This window comes from Ochlerotatus camptorhynchus, unplaced genomic scaffold, assembly GCF_037179485.1.
Source record: "Ochlerotatus camptorhynchus isolate MF236.1 unplaced genomic scaffold, CSIRO-AGI_Acam_v1.1 ptg000105l, whole genome shotgun sequence".
Lineage (NCBI taxonomy): Eukaryota > Metazoa > Arthropoda > Insecta > Diptera > Culicidae > Ochlerotatus > Ochlerotatus camptorhynchus.
Window position 1 is genome coordinate 4,837,924 of NW_027040595.1, and position 22,461 is coordinate 4,860,384.

Genomic DNA, 22,461 nt, shown 5'->3' on the forward strand with positions numbered 1-22,461 from the left:
TTAAGTGAGAAATCAAGTAAGTGATAAACTTCAACATTCAATGGTTTTGATTGTAAAGCTGTTTCTGTAAAACTGATTGACATGTCTTAAAAACGTTTGGGTAAATTGCTGTTGTTTTTGATCTACAAAAAAAAAGGAATATTGTTAACGCATTTAAAAATTTAGCTTTATTATAAACCTGGAAAATTTATCCGTTAAAATACTGGAAAAATCTGGAAAAGTCAGATAATTCTATTCAAGGTTGCAAAGACTCATTTCAGTTAAAACAATGTTTTTCTAAATTATGAAATAATTAGATGCCATGATCAAATTCTGAATTGGTAGGATACAAGAAGAGGTTGCAAAGAATGTGTTTGACATATTAAACCTGTTTATTTCACTTCATGAGAGTCACAATCAGCGATTTTCCACAAACTCACTCACTCACCATCTTTTGGTTTTATTATTCCGAAAAACATTATTTTAGCTGAAATGAGTCTTTACAACCTTGATTCTATTTAGAAAAATTAATAGACACCCTGTAGATAGAGAAAGACGATTAAACGTCTAAAGCAAAGAATGATCAATCTTGAGATAAATTCACGCTAAAAAAGTTGAACATAGTGACTTATTACAAGAAAAGGTGACTTTAGTTACTTGGCCTTAAAAAAGGAGACTTTTTAGTGACTGGTTTGAAAAAAGTGACTAAGTCACTAAAAACTGACTCACTACCAGCCCTGCTGGTCTGTCAACTTCAATCTGATTACATTTTTACGACTGAGCAATCCTGTTATTTTTCACATTTTTCTTTAAATGAAATATACGCATTGCAAAATGCGGTTGATTTCGAGTTGTCGTTAATAGAACAGCTGGAAAGGTTTCAATCATGCTTATCCAATAAATAAAAAAAAACACTTCTATATCTCCTCGCCCCACCACATTGATTCAATTGAAAGGTTTCATCGAGGAATATATCATGTGAAGTTTTTTAGAACCAAAAATAACATTGGACGTAGGAATGAAGAATATAGGTATTTCTATGCGCATAACAGATAGTTCGAATCCGCAAGGTCTGGTCACTTTACCGTACATCTTTTAAATTTTGGAACATTTCACAAACTGCTACTCAAAACTAAACAAAATTAGGTAATCTTAAAGTACTATAGATCGCAACACAAGATGGCATATTTGTGCCTTAAATTCACACATGGGAAACAAAATTCGCACCCTGTAGCGATACGCTTTCCTGAGGCAGAGTGATAAACTTATAAATTCCTTCGCCCTCCTGCGATGCATCTCCGTTTGTTACTTCTTCATATAGCGTGGAGAACTGCTCTGCCGATCATGGCATGTTTATCCCATAGCTCGAATCAGCAAGCCGAGAAAAACGTGTTTTAAGTTTAATTTGTACCATTCTCGATAACTTTTTCATAGGGACGTATCAGCTTTTGTACACAATGCATTTGATCGTCGATTTGGCGTAACTGGTAGCTCGCCCAAGCATGCTAACACTGCCATCAGATAAGGGAAATTTTCCTATACCTGCTAGTGGTGTTAGTAAGCGTGTGCGAGCTATCAGTTACGACCAATCGACGATCAAATGCATTGTTTACAAAAGCTGATACGTCCCTTTGAAAAAGTTATCGAGCATTGCTTCTTTTGTGATGGGACAACAAGCTTGGCTGTTTTCCCCTGTGTTCATCCAGTATTATGAAAATCTAGGTGATTAGTTACCATTTCCGCCAAGCATGGAATAAACAATATAACTTACAACGCTTATTTTTTGCAGATCATAGAGCATCTTTTGGAATAGCTTTTGGATTAAATTTCTTTGGAAAACCCCGGTGCTTGGAATAGGGTCTCGGGGGTCTGAAGCCGTTCTCCATCCTACCTACTGGGAAACGATATGACACAAACACAATTTGAAATTCCAGTTCTTATCAACAAATTCTCCCCGAACACAATAACGCTAATATCATGATACGTTTACCGTGGAAATCACCTGCTCGTTCGCAAATACAATCGCTATTGTTGTGAATGAAATATTTATTTACTGGCGAAAGACTACATGCAAAATAACACTACCCAAAGCTATAAAGACTGTGCTACCTTGCGACATAATATATCCTCATGCTGCTTGACTTATTGCTGCAGTAGTACCACTCTCATCGGCCAGCTCTAGAGTTGGGTGTGGGTTGAGCGAACATAGCTAGCACAAATCTCTCCAGGAAAATGTCAATGGGATCATTCCGATGGAAAACAAAACCCTTACCAAGAGAATACGTAAAAGCAAATCTAGCATAATCTTAAGAGCAGAAAAAGAGCATCGTTTCACTGCTAAGTAGTAGTAGTAGTTGCTGTTGTTGAATGATGGGAGCTCTCTTTCTCCTAATGCCTATGGTAGCTGAAGAAAGTGACGATCGCAGCGAGCGGTTTCGCGCGAACATCAGGCGGCCAAATCCTAGTGCAGCCGGGAACCATCCGGGGACTTGCATGGCGTCGCCCGTTCCTCCCATTTGCTGTGCTTCTCCGGCGTCAGATGGGTGATGTGCACGTGGATTGCTTGCACCTTCTCGAACTTGGGCGGGATGGCGCACAGTCGGTAGCTGACCTCATCACCCGGCAGTGGCACGTACTCTCCCTCAATGCTGCGTCAATTAATTAGAAGAAGTGGGAAGAGAAAGAAAAAGAAGGATTTTGATTAGGAAATAGTGACGTGAGTTGTAGGTTTAATACGGTGAAATATATTCCCAAGCTACGGACGGGGTGCAAAATGGGGAAAAAAGATTATGGGGTAGTGAAGTGCTCAATCTTCGAGGTTTTTCGGTATTATACTGCCACATAATAGTGCTATGAGAATACGAATTACATTGTAGGGCATGGGACTACGATGCGAATACTGATAATGTTTTTCGAAAATTGTGTGCTTGGAGTGGTTTCTGAGTGTTCTAAGCAGGCAAGCCGGATGTAGACAGTGTGTTCCTGAGCTCTCCAAATGACTACCATTGAACTAGTTTTTGAAATCTCATGTGATTTAAGGAATCGCATGAAGGATTTTGACCCTGGGGGCCTCATAGCCTAGTCAGTAAAGGCACGGTATTACCAATTCGGAGGCGGCGGGTTCGATTCCCAGTCCAGTCGAGGGAATCTTTCGGGTTGGAAATTTTCTCGACTTCCCTGGGCATAGAGTATCATTGTGCTTGCCACACAATATACAAATTCATGCATTGGTATTGGCATCGAAAGCTCTCAATTAATAACTGTGGAAGTGCCTTTAGAACACTAAGTTGAGAGCACGCAATAAGCTAATATGCGCTAAGCAATAAGCTTGAAATGCGAACAAGAAGAAGAAGAAGAAGAAGAAGGATTTTGACCCTAGTTAGTAAATGGTCACTACACCGGGGGTTCTCGAAACATGGCCGAATGCAGCCAGTGTGTTCCTGGGAACTCAAAATGACTACCATTGAACTGGTTTTGAATTCTCATGCCATTTGATGTGTCACATGATGGGTTTTATTCATTTCAGGTCGGATTTCGTCTCATGGAACCGCATAACCGATTCCAAGAATATTCAAACGCGTTCTATAGGACCATTTGGTGGTTGTTGCAACCAATTCGGTTCAGAGATTGTGAAAAACATGACCTACAACATTTTCGTGACACAGACGTTTTGTTTTACGATCTTGTCGAGCTGAGTTGATAGGTATATGACACTCGGCCCTCCGGGCCTCGAATCGAAAGTCTGTTTTCCAAGCGGTATGTATACCCTTATTTGTAAGAAGGGTAAAAGGTAAAACGGAAACTTACTCTGAGATGTGCACGAAAATATCGTCATCTTGGGCCACGGGTGTGATGAAACCGTGACCTTTGCTCCTGCAGAAAGATTTCACTTTTCCCTCCTCAATGGGGTTGCGCATCGCACGGTCCGATCTGCAAAAAAAGAGAAATATATACAGAGTGAGAAATATATACAGAGTGAGAAATAAGCAAAAGTGAAATATTGATATGGGTTACGCGTAGAATGGCTGCTAATTTGGCTCTATGTTATTTATTTTTTATCATTTCATATCGTAACGGACGGCCTGTCGGTCTAGAGAGGGTGGAAATGATGCGCTTATTTTCATGGTTCATTAGCTCCTTAATGGACAACTGGTATCATACCCGGTCATGTGCTCATTGCTTTCTATTCAAATTCATCTGTTCGGATGCATGCTGTCAACAAATTAATCGAATAATGCAATTAGTGTTGCGTCATAAACATTGGATTGGATTGGCAGTTCGCTTTCAGCAGTCAGAAGCTGGCTTATCAGATGCGACCCGACGTTTGTGATTCTGTGTCCGGCTTCCTTTTCAGTGATTTTGTACTGTAGCGGGTAGGGTGCTGAACGCATTTTTGACCTGCATACCCTTAATGAAGAAGCTCATAACCGATTCATCGACAACCACAGGTGTCCAATAACTCTGCAAATCGATGTCGTGTGGTCGCCGATAAGCCCGCGAGTTGAACAGAAATGAATAGAATTAAAGATTTTTTTCACTGGTTCAATGGTAGCAATCATTCTTATTCCAAAATACGATCGAAACGGATTTCCGTATCGAATGAAATAGAGCATAGAGGAGACTACCTTTGCACCTGCACACCAAATTGTGGGCATTTTTTTTTTTTTTTTCCTTTGGTTTGTTTTTTCCGTCGATCTTGTTTTCCGTGCTGAGCACCAATGCTACCGACGTGCCAGGAAGGCAGCTCCCACACCTGGACCCTACCTATCGACCCATCAACTCATGAACCGGGGACCAACGGCTTTACTTCCCATCCGAAGGAAGGCGTGATCAGAGATGTTATGCCTCAGAACATCCCGGCGGCGCCGACTGGGATTGAACCCAGGCCTGTTGGGGTGAGAGGCAATCACGCTTACCACTACACCACCGGCGCCTCAAATTGTGGGCATTGTAGCCATTCTCCTAAGTTTCTACGAAAGGAAATTGATCAACCTGCCCAAAATACATCATTTACCATAAATGTGTGTTCTGAGTCAATACGTCCAAATTGATGGTCAGCTAATTGAATGGGGTCTCAGATAGCCTAGTCAGTAAAGGCACGGCATTACCAAACCGGAGGCGGCGGGTTCGATTCCCTGTCCGGTCGAGGAAACCATTCGGGCTGGAAATTTTCTTGACTTCCCTGGCCATAAGAGTATCATGTGCTGTGCTTGCCACACAATATACAAATTAATGCATTGGTGTTGGCAATGAAAGCGCTGAATACCAAGTTGGAAGCCGACAAAATGCTCGGAAAAGAAGCGTGAAAAGCTTAAGAAAAGAATAAGTAATTGAATGAAGCATCCAGCGAGGACATTGACGAACGAAGGTAGCCAATGATTGAAGTTGAGCAATTTAGAGAGAAGAGTTGCTGACATTGTATGTTAACACTGATGGAAACAGTTTCCGAAATATCCGGATATTCGCCATCGAAAACGAAATAGCAATCTAATTTTGCATGAAAAAGCCATTTTATTCATGGTTTTGAAAAAAACAGTTACACATTTTTTTTTAAATTCTTCTTCTTGGTTATTACTTCTCATTTGGCATTTTGAGAACATCATCAATAACACGCAATTACTGATTAATTAGGCAATCGGGAAGCATCACTGTACGCTTCGCAATTCCTTACAGCGTTGATAAAAATCCAGGCACAGTGCTTACCCGTTTTTGACAATACGACCCCATCAGCTATTACTTTCCTCAATTTTTTTAAATAGAGGAAGGGCATAGTGAACAGGTGGGGAATAGTGAGTTTCCAGTGCTTTAGCCTTGGATTTCTTATGGTTCGAAAAATATTAATTAGTCTGACTGTTGCAAAACTCAATCCTATGGGCAAAAATTCCTTCAGTTCTCCTACATCTTCATGGTGACCAGCAATTCTCGATTAGCAATTTCCCGATTTTTCTCCGGTTTTTCCCGGAATGTTGGAAATTTTCCCGGTTTGGCGATTTACATTTGAATTAAGTATAAAACTGAATGCGATTTTTTTCCTTGATTTGTTTTCCGTCGATCTTGTTTTCCGTGCTAAGCACCAATGCTACCGACGCCAGGGAGGCAGCTCCCACACCTGGACCCTAAATATCGACCCATCAACTCATGAACCGGGCACCACCGGCTTTACTTCCCTTCCGAAGGAACACTTGATCAGAGATGTTATGCCTCAGAACATCCCGTCGGCGCCGACTGGGATTGAAGCCAGGACTGCTGGGGTGAGAGGTAATCACGCTTACCACTACACCACCAGCGCCGCTATGAATGCGATTTAAACGAAGTTAAATAGGTCATCTCTTAGACATCAGCATCTTTCTTGGATCTAGAATTTGGTTCAACGACACGTTCGAAGTCTTCACAAATCGTCTATGAAAATTCACTCAAAACTTTACAGGATTTCATTTGATTGTTCTCAAGAATTCCCTTTAGAATAATTTCCTTTCAGAATTCTGCTAAAATAAATTTGAAATTTTCTCTGGGAATCCGTTGAAAATTTTCTTTATAACAGTCCAGAAATTCTGTATAGACCACTCTAAAAAAATCTTGGAATTCGTCCTCTTAGAATTTTAAACACTGAAGCTTCCATTTTTTTAATTCGCTTGAATTCTCGGAATTTTCCGTAGAATTCCCATACAATTCACCTCAGAATTGAACAAGGACTATCAGTTTTTGTGAGCAAACTACAGTAAAATGTCCGGTCGATTTTTGCACGGTTCAATTTTGGCATGGTTAGATTTTGGCAACAAAACCACAAACTGTTCATTTTCGGCACGGGGTTCGGTTGAGAAACACCATGCCAAAATCGAACGAATAATTTATTTTTGCTGCTTGTGATAACAATTTTTAATAAAAGATTAATTATTAATAAACGCTTGTAGCCAAAACCGAACGGGTACTGTTATCCCCTAATAGAAATTGAGAGAAGTGGCAATACTGCACTTTCGATGCATACACAGATCAAAAAAGTGAACGACAACGTATATAAATCAGTCAGGGAATTTGACGATCATTTTTCCCCGGATATTATTGTCAAACAAGCTAGAATTAAATAAAAACAGTGTTATCCCATACATTTTTACCCGCTTTACTACCAGTCTCAAGAGAGTCAAAACATTCAAATTCAAGAGTGGAAATTTTCTCTCACGAGCTCAATTTCGCAACTTGCCTTATATATCGATGTCATTCGATGTGTGATTTCCCTTCCACATACTACAAAATATAGTACCTAGCCCTGAACAAATGTTGGAACCCTTATTAAGCCTGGATGTTCCATCCAGGGGCGGAGCTTGGTATGCATTTTTGTCGTCGAATATGTAAGAAAGGAGGGACCCTGGATGTTCATACAACTGCATATATAGAGGTACCAAACATGTTTTGACCATACTGCCCTCTGTTAACAATTAACGGAACCTAATTGTGTGTGCAATTTCCGATATTTGTCACAATTGAGAACAGCAGTGAGATCTGAAGGAAAATTAACGAAGAAGCATGTCAACATGAATAATTATCTCCAAATGTTGCTCAGAATTAACTTGTAGTTCACCTCTAAATTCCTCTGGAATTCTCCGCAAAAAACCTCTAGAAATTCCTCGGAATTCACATACTTATTTTGGAACTGTACCCTCTCCAAAGAGCTACTTACATTTGCAAACATAAATAAACTCAATCTGCTCAAAATGAACTTTACTGAACTAGCCGAGCCCCGGCCTTTTCCAACCACGACTTAATCAGACAGAATCACCAACTAATCATTTGATGATAATTCCTCGATTTTCCTCAGTAGTGGTAGTAGACTGAGCGATGACTTAACACTCAGACTACAGAACTCAGTTAGCTAGCATAGGGATGTCCATAAAGCATCCCACCAATGAAATATAATCTCTTCTGGCCTTTGAGATCTGTTGTATCTTACACATTGTTTACTCCGAACTAGTCAAAATTCTCTTAGAGATTTTCGAACATATTCTCTAAAATTCCCTGGTCTTATCTCTAGAATTTATTCTAAAATCTGCTGATATTTGTTTTCTAAGATTCTCTTAATAGTTCTTCAAAGTATCATGATAATTGATATTGAAATCCTATTTTTTCTTCGAAGAAAGGACGAAGTATTTATTTTTTTCGATTTGTCGTTGAGTTTTACAGGATTTCCCATTTTACCGGTGACTTCAAATTCCCGGCTTTTTTGCGGTTTTCTCGATTTCCCGGCGAACATGGAACTGCAAGCCTCTCAATTTCTTGGGAATTACCCGCATTCTTTCCGATTTATTGAGGGTCCGCAAGTTCGACATCGTAGCGCTGCGGGAGGTTTGCTGGAAGGGATCGTCGGTACATACGTACACTGAAAATAAAATTTCGTTTATACAACGAAATCGCTCGTTTGTTCTACGAATTTATTCGTTGTTTTCTGCAACGAAATGGATTTGTACATTGTATGAAGCTAGTTTCGTTAGAACTGCCACACTCGCTATCGCTACACCCAACCAGCGGGCCACAAGTGTTGGTTGTGGAGACCGAAAAATGTGGAGTGTGTTAGTGAGGATGGGTAAAAATAACTTCATTATTGTAAGCGATAAACATGACAAAAATATAAAAGTAGACTTCAGACCGGACTCGAATCATGAACCTTGTAATAGCCAGATTTGCACCTTATCCATCACTCTATCTGTGCTACGAGAAAGGGAAAGGCTTAAGACAAATAAGAAGTACTCATGGAGCGGTAATTCGATTTCGTTTGCTTTTTCTGCTGCTTGCATGTATTTTTTTTTCTCTGACATAAAACCACCGTGACCAGTATTTTGATTTATAATGGTAGCTTGCATGTATTGGTCAAACCAGTATCCCATCTCCAACACACAATCAGAACTTTAGGAGACAATAAGCGCAGTTGTTGGTTTGATTGTACGAAGATGAATTTATATATTATACGAATAAGGCGTAATATTGACATTGCGCCAGATGACAGGAAAACGAATGTTTCGTACCATTTATGATAGATGTGTTGTATGTACGATATTGATTTTTACGAAACGGTTTTCAGAGAAATAACGAAAATACATTTTCAGTGTATAGGGAGGGTTATACCATCTACCAGAGCTGCGGCAATACACATGAGCTGGGTACAGCTTTCATCGTGATGGGCGAAATGCAGAAGCGCGTGATTGGGTGGTGGCCAATCGATAGCAGAATGTGCAAGGACGTTTCTTCAATGTAAACATAATCAACGTGCACAGCCCTCTTTTAGCAAGTGACGATGACGATAAAGACGCTTTTTACGCGCAGCTGGAATACGACAGCTGCCCAAGCCATGACGTCAAAATCGTCATAGGAGATCTTAATGCTCAGGTCGGCCAGGAGGAGGAATTCAGACCGGTTATAGGAAAGTTCAGCGCTCACCAGCTAACGAACGCCAACGGCCATTAGACTCCCATATCGGTACACCTGGAGATCACCGCAGCAGACAAAATCGCAAATCGACCACGTTTTGATCGACGGAAGGCACTTCTCGGACATTATCGTCGTCAGGACCTATCGCGGCGCAAGTATCGATTCGGACCACTACCTTCTAATGGTCAGGGTGCACAAAAAACTTTCCATTGCCAACAACATTCGGTACCGACACCCGCCACGGTACAATCTGGAGCGACTGAAGCTGTCCGAAGTCGCAATTGAGTACGTGCAATGCCTCGACGCAGCGTTGCCGTATGAGGGAGAGCTCACCGAAGTCGCTCTTGAGGACTGCTGGAGCAACGTGAAAGCAGTCATTAACAGCGCTGCTGAAGACGCCGTTGAGTTCGTGGAGCGGAATCGACGGAACGATTGGTTCGACGAAGAGTGTCAGACGGTTTTGGACGAGAAGAACGCAGCGCGGGCGGCGATGCTGCAGCAAGGAACCCGTCATAATGTGGAGCGATATAAACAGAAGCGAAGACAGCAAACCCATCTTTTCCGTGATAAGAAGCGCCGCCTGGAAGAGCTGGAGTGCGAAGAAATGGAGCAGTTGTATCGTTCTCAAGAAACACGCAAGTTCTACAAGAAACTCAACGCATCCCGCCAATGCTTTGTGCCGCGAGCCAAAATGTGTCGGGATAAGGAAGGGGTATCTTAACGGACGAACGTGAGGTGATTAAAAGGTGGAAGCAGCACTACGATGAACATCTGAACGGCGCAGAGGCGGAGGACCAAGGCGGTAGGTGGAATGGCTTCGTCGGTACAGCGGATGAGGGGGGCATGGCAGCTCCCACGATAGGTGAAGTTAAGGATGCAATCCGACAGCTTAAGAACAACAAAGCAGCTGGGAAACATGGTATCGGAGCGGAACTTATCAAAATGGACCCGGATAAGTTGGCCACTTGTCTGCACCGACTGATAGTAAGGATCTGGGATACATAATAGCTACCGGACGAGTGGAAAGAGGGAGTAATATGCCCAGTATATAAAAAAGGTGACAAACTAGAATGTGAGAACTATCGTGCGATCACTGCTCTTAACGCGGCCTACAAAGTGCTTTCCCAGATCATCGTTTATCGCCGCCAGCAAGCAGATTTGTGGGAAGTTATCAAGCCGGTTTTGTGGACGGGCGATCGACAACGGACCAAATCTTTCGTTGCGGTAGATCCTCCAAAAGTGTCGTGAATATCAAGTCCCTACGCACCACCTATTCATCGATTTCAAGGCCGCTTATGATACTATTGACCGTGAAGAGCGGCTGCCATAGAAGATTATGGACGAGAACGGTTTTCCCGGGAAGCTGACTAGACTGATCAGGGCTGCGATGAATGGTGTACAGTGCTGCGTGAAGATATCGGGTGCGTTATCGGACTCGTTCGAAACTCGCAAAGGACTTCGACAAGACGATGGTCTTTCCTGCCTCCTGTTCAACATTGTGCTAGAAGGTGTTATGAAACGTGCGGGCTTTAACATGCGGGGCACGATCTTCAATAAGTCGACGACGGGGACATTGTCGGAAGAACGTTTCAGGCCGTGGCGGAGCGTGCATTAGCTTTAATAGTTTTCGGCTGCATTTGCCGGATTAGCGCTGGCACTCTGCCTCCCGGACGGTTATACGTTTCGTAAGTGTGCCTGCGATTTGCATTGAGTGTCGGAGATTGTAAGTTATCTGAAGGATGCCTCGCTGGATACGTCCAAGACTGGACGGGCAGTAGCTGGTGGCCGTGAACGGTTCCTGGGGAAAGCACTAGATGCAACCCTCCTCCCAGATCACCATGGCAATACAGGAAGTATTGGTATTGGAAGGTAATTGCTATTAGATATTTTGCAAACAGTGACAGATAGCGGACATGAAGAACCAGTGGAGGTGCCGGGCAAAGGTTTTTTTTTTTTTTTCATTAGAGTGACTTTCAGCCACTGGCTGGTTCGTCACTAAGCCGGGCAAAGGTGTTTATCCTAAACAAATAGTAAGTTACAAATTCGCTGTTGTCGCTGTTCGCAACCACCAACCGCTGAAAATATGAATTATCGCGTATTTCTGTTGTTCATTACATGCCAAGTAAAATTCGAGAACGTAATTTCATTTGAATAGCTTGTTCAACTAGGTCTTAAACAATCGTCACGTCGGTCATAGCTTGTTATGATTACCTGAACCATGCGTAAAGAGAAAATCGAAACATTTAACGTCGCGCGAAAATGGATCTTAATAAATAATATATAATGTGATATGAGGGGCTCGGTGGCCTTAGCACAACCGGTTTTGCTTACTGCGCAATCATGAGTCTAATCTCAAGCCCATCTACATCAAGATTCGTCAATCGTTTTATTTGTTAACATGACTACATGGTAATAACAGCAACTCGATGATTAAAAAGGAGCTCGTCTGCCTAGTGGCAAACGTTTTTGCTTACTGAGCAGAAGACCGTGGGTTCAATCCCAAGCTCCTTCGCGTTATATGATTGTTAGGACATCAATTCAGCTTATCGTTTACCAAAACGAACCCTGCTGCAAACCCAACCCTATTACCCAATATCCCAGTGATTCCTCGTGGAAGTGCAGAGGTGTTCTCGGCTTCCATCAAAGCGAGTGTCACGTCAACACATTTCTACCCCTTCCTTTCTTGACGTGTGTTCGGGCGCGGCCGGCGCTGGTATTGCCCAGTTTGAGATCACCAGTTTTTACACATTGAGGATGATTGCTAGTCCCAAGCATCGTCTATTGGTTCTCTGTGTAATTACAGCTGGTCTGGCAATAACAGAGTAGCAACCGTGGGCGGACAATCATGCTCATGCTCATGCTCAGAACGTTTCAGGCCGTGGCGGAGCAGTACACCAGGCTGAAACGTGAAGCAGAGAAGGTTGGATTAAAGGTGAATACGTCGAAGACAAAGTATCTGTTAGATGGAGGAACCGAGCGGGATAGGGCTCGCATAGGCAGAAGCATGACAATCGATGGAGATGAGTTCGAGGTGGTGGATACCAAATCATTGGTGACTTCGGATAATAACCGCAGCAGAGAAATTCGTCGGCGTATTATTGCCGGAAGTCGTGCTTACTACGGACTCCACAAGACCCTGAGGACGGGTAAAGTTCACCTCCGTAGTAAATGTATCATGTACATGACGCTGATAAGACCGGTAGTTCTCTACGGGTACGAGACGTGGACGATGCTCGAGGAGGACCTGCAAGCACTGGGTGTTTTCGAACGACGAATGCTTAGGACCATCTTTGGTGGGGTGTTCTCTCATAGGTGTATGGAGGCGAAGGATGAACCATGAGCTGGTGCAACTCTATGGCGAACCTTGTATCCAAAAAGTTGCGAAAGCTGGACCGGTACGATGGGCGGGACACGTTTTAAGAATACCAAACAACAATCCCGCAAAAATGGTGTTTGCCTCGAATCCGGCCGGTACAAGACAAAGAGGAGCACAGCGAGCAAGGTGGTTAGACCAAGTGAAGCAGGATCTTGGAAGTGTGGGACGGTCAAGAAATTGGAGACAAGCAGCCACGGACCGAGTGAATTGGAGTAACATTGTGATGCAGGTGCAATCCTGAGGGATGTCGGACCAGGATAAGTAAGTAAGTCGATTTCCCGGCTCACTGGTCACGATGAATTTTACATATTAAACACTTGTCTTTGAGCACATTTTGAGATCCAGCTCCGCAAGAAAATTATTCCGAATAATACGCTTAACCAACCGGTTGTTCGCGGGCGGATTCCTCCGGTGGGAAATCGTAAAAATAGCGCTTTCACCTCGAAAATGTGTAAGTTAATTCTCAATTGTAATAGCAGCATCATCACAATACTATTACTTCACTGAGAATTTAACATTTTAACGCTCTTGGGTCACTCGTGATTTGTCCGGGGGTTGATATTTGAACTCGTGACTTTGGCGTGAAAGGTCTGGATACTAGCCACTACGCCGGGGTCGCCCCCACGACTCAAAGGTTAAATTTGGCCAAACACAATTAGGTGCAACACCTATTCAATAAGAAAGACGGATATATCAATTTGGAGGTTTAATCTTTGCAACAACTAACAACGTCTAGCTTCTAAGGAAATGAATTTTTATCAACCCGGAGGAGCTCAGTTCAACTCAGAAATATACCAACGCCCAGCGGGAGCTGAATTTACAAAATCATCGAAATTTGAGTAATTTTTGCTAGACTTGCAAAAATGCAACACCAAGTTACCAACTCTATTTAAAATTTGAAATGAACTTTCATCCTCAAACTACACCGAGTAATTAAGTTGTAAGAAAGTAGCGAAGCTAGCCATACTTATCAAAAAAGTTTCTGTATTTAAGAAATATTTCCCTGGATTTGTATTAAATTCCCTGATATGCCAGGTCCAAACATGAATTCCCTGATTTCCCAGGTGTGTCCAGGTAATCGACAACCTGCTAATTCTCATAAAAGCTGCAAAGGAATTTTATTAAGTATTCATAGGAAATGTTTAGGAGAGTTGTACGGGAATTCCACAGATAATTTAAGGATAGTTAGGAGGATTTCTCAGGAAATTTGTTGATAAGTTTAAGAAGGATTCCGTAATATTCTACAAACAATCATAAATATGACAAGCAATTGTTATAATCTGATGATAGTATCTATATGATATGTGAAACTTATATGTATGTCAAGCATATATCTTTCTATCAGTCACAATGTGCTCAATTTGTACCATGTGTGTCATAAAACCAAGCATTTACACTTTTAGATCATAAGAATTTGTTGCTGGATATTTAATCAAACATTAACCCGCTATTCAAGGTAACCAAACAACCCAGCGTTGTCAGATATGCAGCATCGTTATCCATGTAGAGAAACTATTACTAATTCACAACATTGCACACATTGCATCTCAGATAACATTCCGGACCAGCGCTGTACAGACCAAATGTGAGAGTTGGCATGTCAGCTTCAGCCTTCACAACTTTTTTTTATCTGGACGTTTTTCTTCGAGGTAAGCATGAAACTGTACCACTTGCTTGTACAAACAAATCTGAGTGAAGCGAGAAAAAAAAATCCATCGTCACACCAAACGAACGGGAGAAGAAGTAAAAAGCCAAGCTTTATTTAGCCCTACTGCAAGTCAACTTGACAAGAGTGCCCTCTGACTTGTGAGCTTCGTTTTGTGTAGAATAAAAAAAACTTAAATCAGCTAGGAATATGGTGCTCTGTATCGTTTGCTAATACAGCTTAAACGTAGGCATCCGAGTGGACAAATTACTGACACAGTACGTGTTTTTTTCCAATCTTCGAACACAGTACGTGTAAATAAACTTATGAATGAACATTATCATCGTGGATCTTGTTCTTGGCTTTTTCGTCCTGGAACTTCACGCCCACTCTGATACTCTTTGTCCTAAGGCTAAGGAAGCTGCCGTCGAGGATAAGGACCTGTAAAATGGGTTAGCCTTTCGTTAGTCCTAAAATAGCTACGTCTGTCTGGTTGTCCACTAACGTTTACAACTCCTTGCTGTTCGAGTTAAAGGGGAAGTATCATTTTAATTCAGATAGTGTCCTTAGTTTGAACTTTAAACTTAACAGAGTGTGGGCGGTAAAACTGAAGTGATACTCTGCTTGCCTCTCTGTTGTAGGTCCCACTGGAAGAGACTATCTACGGGAAACGAGTATTTTTTATCACCATCACCGAGGGTTGATATCACTTGCCACACTTTTTTTTCTCTCATCGTAATTTTACTCCCGATGGCATCTGACAGTGGCGAGTACTTGCTTATAAAACGAGTGATGTCCCCCATTTAGTGAAAGTTCGTTGAGGCTAAGTATGCGTGTGTGTGTTTGAGTCTGCCGTTGAACTTGATGGAGAGATCTTCACCATCGTCAGCATCAACAGCAGTCATTAACTGGGCCATACGTCCCCGATAAAGCTCGCATATTAAATTTACCTGTGGGAAATGTGGCAAGCTTGGATGGTGCCCCGAAGTCAAACTCTTTTGTGTATGTACCATTACTAGCAGCAAAGGTACCTCAGTTACGCTTATGAGCCAGAGTAAGGACACGAAGCGATGGAAGTGAAATGCACAAACCATGCTGCCTGAGACACCATTATATAGAAGTTTAAATAAAGCAAGACTTTCCCATCAAATATCCTGAAGCGTTACGCTGGAGTTTGCGAGTTTTTTAATTAGTATTTCATTGTACGCTTATTGTTTGAGCTGTTACGATAATGAGATAATTATTAGGGTTGTTCAAGTTATCTTTTTTGTCCCACGATTTCAATTCAATACTCCCAAAATGTAAGCTCATTGGTTGCTATTCGACATAGCACTGGTCATATGCCCAAGGAATTCGACAAATTTTCCAACCAGAATATATCGGACGGGAATCGAACCCAGCCGCCTCCAGCATCGACTTGCTTTATAGCTGCGCCTTTATCGACTACGCTTAGTTATTTGAAAAACTACAAGGGACAGCCCTATGGGGTTGTACGCAATGGTGACGTAGGACTACGTGGTCTTATATAATAAATGTTATTTGTTAACTGCAGCAGGAGCTTGTGTATTGTGTAGGAATAGGAATTTGAGCGGAGTTCTCTCTGTTTATGCTCTTTGGTATGGCTATGATTGCCATGAAAAGGACCTCATGAAATTTAACTCTTTTGGAAAATCTTGGTGGCCCTGAAAAGGGCCGATGGTAGAACAGGCTGAAAGCCTTTGGAAGATGATGATGACGTGTAGGCAGCTGGATCAGCAAATCGGACCGGACAATCCCATATTCTTCGGTTCAATGATTAGGCACTCGCAAGAGACTCGGCCCATCTGCTGCCGGACAGGGGTTGAACTGGTGTCTGCGACAGGTTTGAAGGCTGCAGAATATCAGTGTCCACCCAGCTAAAGTTCCTCTCTTTTTAAGTTTTTCTCGTTAAACTCCTTCTTTCAACAAGTTGGTAAAAATCTTAGCCTTTAGCATAAAGACGCTTAACACTTTTTAGGCGAATTTATGATCCTGTTTCACGTCGTGTTTTTTATCTATGCCTGTTCAGATAAATTTGAACTTTTATTTATTTTCTCTACTGCACTAAATCAAACGAGTAGAAATAAGACGGAATATCGGTTACGTGCTCGAATAATTGAAAATTCGATAAATATTTAACCGAATAGCTGAAAAAATCTTTACGATGAATCGTTAATCGATGGTACAATTTGGATCTTTTGCGTCTTAAACGGAAAAGGGACAAATGGTACAAAAAGTTTTGTAGATCTAATAATGACAATCATTGGACTAGGTACACAATCGCCCGTAATAAGTATTCACAATCGATAAAGAAAACTCGTTGTGAATATGTTCAAAGGAAGATTGATCAGCATCAAAACAACAGCAATCTGAAATCTTTATTAAAACCTAGTAATTGCAAACCGCGGTCCATAACCTTTAATGGCACATTAGAACAGTCAGAACAAGTAATTGCAGCTAAGTTCAATGATTATTTCGTAAACAGTGTTTCATTGATTAATCAATCTATTGAATTGGTCGATGAACCTGACGAAATAAAACAACCACTTAATAGTAGTTGTAGATTTGAAGTTTTTCACCCAATCACATTAGATGAACTTAGAGTTATTTGTTTTTCATTAGGAAAATCGGCTGGAGTAGATAATGTTAATGCTAGAGTTATTGAAGATTGCTTTCATGTCATTGGCCACATCTTGCTGGACCTTATTAATGAATCATTACAAACTGGACATGTGCCACAAATTTGGAAGGAATCCTTGGTGGTCCCTATTCAAAAAGTTGCCGGAACGATTAAAGCCGAAGAGTTTCGTCCCATCAACATGTTGCACACATTAGAGAAAATTTTAGAACTTGTTGTTAAAGGCCAGCTGTTGGAGTATTTAAATAGTAATAGTTTGTTGATACCAGAACAATCGGGATATCGGGAAGGTCATTCTTGTGAAACCGCGTTGAATTTGGTATTAGCGAAGTGGAAAAATAACTTGGAGTGTAAAGATACGATTGTTGCTGTTTTTTGGATCTTAAACGCGCTTTTGAAACAATTTCTAGGCCCTTATTGTTAAGATCAATCAAGCGCTTTGGAATTACGAGTACTGCATATAAATGGTTTGAAAGCTATTTGTCTGACAGAACTCAACGGACTGTTTTTAATGATTCTGTTTCCAATCTCGTGGGGAATAACCTTGGAGTGCCCCAGGGAAGTGTATTAGGGCCCCTGTTATTTATTATGTATATTAATGACTTGCGACATGTTTTACGATTTTGCGACGTTAATCTTTTTGCAGATGATACTGTGCTATTCATTGCAGGTAAGGATTTAGATGATGCCGTTTTACACTTGAATGAAGATTTGCGTTCTCTAAGTAGATGGTTGAAGTATAAGCAGTTAAAATTGAATACAAGTAAAACTAAATTTATGGTAATTTCGCGGAATCGATTAAATGAGAACGTCTCTGTTGTAATTGATGATGAGACTATTGATCACGTTCAGGAGATTAAATATCTTGGCGTGATTATTGATGACACACTTAAGTTTAACTCTCACATTGACAATGTCATCAAGAAAATTGCCAAGAAGTATGGAATTCTATGTCGACTGAAAAACGATTTAACTATTGCCAGTAAAATACAGCTATACAAATCAATCATCTCTCCTCATCTTGACTTTTGCCCATCCATTTTATTTCTGTCCAATGCAACACAAATATCGAGATTACAGCGCTTGCAGAATAAAATAATGCGTTTGATTTTGAGATGTAATAGATTCACTTCCTCAACTTTGATGCTAGACGCCTTACAATGGTTGTCGGTGAAGCAAAGAATTGTATATTTGACTATGGTGTTCATTTTTAAAGTAGTTAACGGTTTGCTGCCTCGATATTAGTGTGATCAAATTGAAAGAGGAAGTGACTTTCATAGATATAATACTAGAAACGCGGTTGAAATAAGAACACCACATTTCTTGACTTGTGCTTCACAAAATTCATTATATTATAAAGGAATAAATGTTTTGAATTCGATGCCTAGACATATCAAACGTTTAGCAACACTTACAGAATTTAAAAGACACTCCATTTCACACGTTAAAACTGTCTTTTGAACAGTTATCCAGTGATTTTTTTCATGAATTGACAAATTATGTATCTTGACGAAGTTATCTCTAACGGATTATTTTATATGGATAGCTGTCATAACGACTATTTAATCATTATTGTAGCACTGCAAAAACTAAATCTGTTCGCCACGAGGGTGATGATGGATTTTTATTATTTGATTTAATAGTAGATTAATTAAAAAAAAAGTAGTCTACAAAAGTTTGAGCCTCGCGCTCGTATTACGGATATAGAGGACTGAATTTAGCATTTGATAAAAAAAAATGCAATTTTGAAGCTTATTTGAAAGATACCTTGAGTTAGTAGTAAGTTTTCTGGCAAATGTTAGGGGTTCGTGAGCATTCCTGACATTGCTGAAAATTATGCTAGCATCAGATTGCGGGGTTGCTAGTGTAATAGGATGCTTTGTTGATTGTTCATTAACTCTTGATTGCTTGTAATACTTATGAATATTTTAGGTGGACAAAAAGGCGAACTAAGAGTTGGACGCCTGAGCTTTTCAACATTTATATCGCTGTGAAGCAACTGTAAACTCTAGAGGGAATTTATATCTGTAACTGAAACCAGTTCGATTTTGTTTGCCAACCTGGTTAAAATGTCATATTCAATTATCTTAAAGATAAATCGTCCAGCTCAAACCTTTGTAGGGGTAAGAGGTGGGACCATCATCATCATCATCATCATAATCGAATAATTGAACTTTTAGGCATCCCTAGAAAAAGTGTAATTTCATGTTTTTCGGTGGTCCTTCGAAAATGTCGAACAGCAAAATTGCAACCAGCAAGTGTAACCCAAGAACCGAAGAGGTGCAATGCTAATTTTCATTGCTATGACGACGACTGAATTAAGGGACTTAGAAGCAGAGGGGTGTAAACCAATTCCCTTCATCGATTTCCTCTTTTGATGACCATGGCTTCACTAACCCATTTCTACTATACTCTTCGATCATCCAGAACAACAAACGTATCAATGAATGTGTTTGCCGTCGAGTTATTAACGAAACAGAAAGTCGATGACGAGAATCGTTCAACATCACTTGCATCCCTGCTTCCAAGTTTGGTTACAAGATTATAACTCTGGAGAGCATTTTTTGTGGTCTTTGGGGCGTGTGGTTCTGAATATGGTGATGAGTATGCAAAATGTTACGCCATTGCATCCTCCCTATTCGCATACGCCCGAAGATCGGAGGCGACTTGTTTCGTCTACTAACGACTCTCTGATGACAGTGTTGGGGAAGCAGCATATGCATGTAAAGGGTGTCCACGATGAAATTGCCACACTATGAAATTGCTCTAACTTTTTAACCGTTGGGTAGAATTTAATGAAAATTTGGGTGGATTTAGTTCATAGTGCATTATTTACATCCTGCAAGTTTTAAAGTCCTGTGATCAAAACTCGCGGAAATGGAGTCGAAAGAACAGTTCGTGCGTGATAAAATCTTGCGCATTCATCACGAGAACAAGGATCTCTCGCGTCGTTCCATCGCTAAAACGTTGGGAATCGCGAATTCCACGGTGTCGCGAGTGATTAAGCGGTTCGAGGAACGGTTGACCGCCGATCGGAAGCCTAGAAGTGAAGGAAAAAGTATTCCGTACAACACCAAAAATCACAACCGCGTAGTTGGGGCCTTCAACCGAAATCCGAACGCCTCCGTTAGGGATGTGGCTAAGAAGCTGCACCTAAGCCGAAGTTTTGTCCAGAAGGCCAAAACTAAGGCTGGGCTTCGAACGTTCAAGGTACAAAAGGCCCCTTATCGCGACGAGAAGCAGAACAAGTCCGCCAAAACCCGTGCTAGGAAGTTGTACCTCAACATGCTGACGAAAGTTGAATGCTGCATCATGGACGACGAAACATATGTGAAGGCCGACTTCAAACAGATCCCCGGCAACCTGTTTTTCACGGCCAAGGATAAGCTCAGCGTTCCGCACTCAGAAGATGTCCAAATTTGCGAAGAAATTCCTGGTTTGGCAAGCCATCTGCACGTGCGGGAAGCGGAGTGCACCTTTCGTGACTCAGGACACGATGAACGGACAGGTGTACATAAAAGAGTGCCTCCAGAAGCGGCTGCTTCCTCTCCTGAAGGCCCACAACGTCCCAACAATTTTCTGGCCGGATTTGGCCTCATGCCACTACTCCAAGGACGTGCTGAAGTGGTATGCGGACAATAAGGTCAATTTCGTGCCGAAAATGTTCAACCCTCCCAACACTCCGGAGCTCCGCCCCATCGAGAAGTACTGGGCGATTATGAAGCAGCACCTTCTTAAACGACCTAAGGTAGTGAAGACAGTCGAGGAACTGAAGAAAGTATGGGTTTGCATGCAAAAAACGGTTGATTCACAGGTTGTGCAGAATCTTATGGCCGGGGTTAAGGCCAAGGTGCGGGCATTTGCGTATGGACTGTAAATAAAATACGAGTAAAATGGTAAAATGAAGTTTAATAGTTATTTCTCAATCCCTGAAAATTTGATGGCAATCGGATGAAAACTCGAATTTTGCGAATCAATTTTGTGTGTGGCAATTTCATCGTGGACACCCTTTACGTAATTAGTGGATTTTTTAGTTATTTCGACGCTTTTGGATAATGCTTGACATTTACCACTTTTCAAAAGTTTCTTTTTGGAAATCAACAATCAAAAGTATTGCGTAGATGCGATGCGTAGAAATATTGCTGATCGATTGGTGATAAAATTATTGAAATTGGTCCAGGGGCAGTTGAGTTATTAACGTTCAAAATATTTCATAATTTCGTTACATGATCCATTTTTGGTTTTCAAAATGTGTACCCCCATATAGAAATCACAGACGTAGTCCCACGTCAAAAAAAATAACAATGTAGCATCTTCAGTTATTTATTCTCTTGGTAGTATAAATTCGGAGTATTTAGTGAACATAGTAAACCATTCTTACACTATGAGATTCTAACAGTTGCTTCGCCCTAACCTCAATCTACCTGTTCAACAGCTCTCAAAACGTAAACAAATAAAAAATATATTGCTTTGAATCGATACAAATCAGTGAAACTAGATGACCCTATGCATTTTGAGACCGATTTGAATCTAAATATGGCTCTTCTAAATAACGTTTTCAAAGTGGTTGAACAGGTAAAAAGTGAGGTTACGCGGAGCAACATGATTCTATTGAATAAAAGCAGCCTAGCTTTTCTGAAAAATTATTTTAAAACATTTATGCTTTTCATTTGAAATGCAAATTTACTTTTTAATATAATTGAAAACACACAGAAACAACGAATACAAAAGATCATTGACTACTTTAACACCAATAACAGAAAGCCTACGACGAGTGTCCGCAGATTACGACCATAACTTAACCAGACCATTACGAACAAAATTGAGAAAATTTAGCTTTGACAATGTTTTCACCAGCAGAAACAACCAACTAAAGACGAGATTAGGAAACAGGGTCTTAACAGTTACCGATTTAGGAAAAGCAGAAGTTTACAAAATATCCTGTTCCCAGTGTTACAGAATATACATAGGGCAGACAAAAAGAACTAAATTTAAAGAACTTTTAGCAGGAGTGACAAAAGCTACTAAAGCCAAAGTGGCTGAACATGTATTTACTGACACACATCAACTGACAACGGAGGACATAACAATTGTACGACATATTACGAACTCTTGGAAACTTGACGTATCTGAGAGTTTAGAAATTTACAAACAAAGACTAGTAAATTTACTAAATAAGGACCAAGGAAATGAATATTCCTGGCAACCTGCAACGCGGAAACAACCAACCAGACAAATTACGTACCTCAATAAACAAAACACGCGTACCTGTACTTTATACTACTGACTACCTACATAACAAACATTCCTAACGACAAACACCATACCTGAAAACACAACACACATATATACACACTACTTGCAAATACGTTGTTCAGAGAAATTCAT

At 40.9% G+C, this 22,461-nt stretch overlaps 1 protein-coding gene across 1 annotated transcript in view; it reads right to left on the reverse strand.

Moving 5' to 3' along the window:
• Positions 1–522: 522 nt before the first annotated feature.
• Positions 523–22,461, reverse strand: part of LOC135699326 (cold shock domain-containing protein CG9705) — an 82,687-nt gene continuing 60,748 nt past the window's right edge. Inside the window, exons 2-3 of the mRNA XM_065219576.1 lie at positions 3,787–3,909; positions 523–2,627 (exon numbers count right to left, since the gene is read on the reverse strand). Coding sequence (XP_065075648.1) covers positions 2,441–2,627; positions 3,787–3,909 — 310 coding nt within the window. The 3' untranslated portion in view covers positions 523–2,440. The remainder of the gene's footprint in view (positions 2,628–3,786; positions 3,910–22,461) is intronic.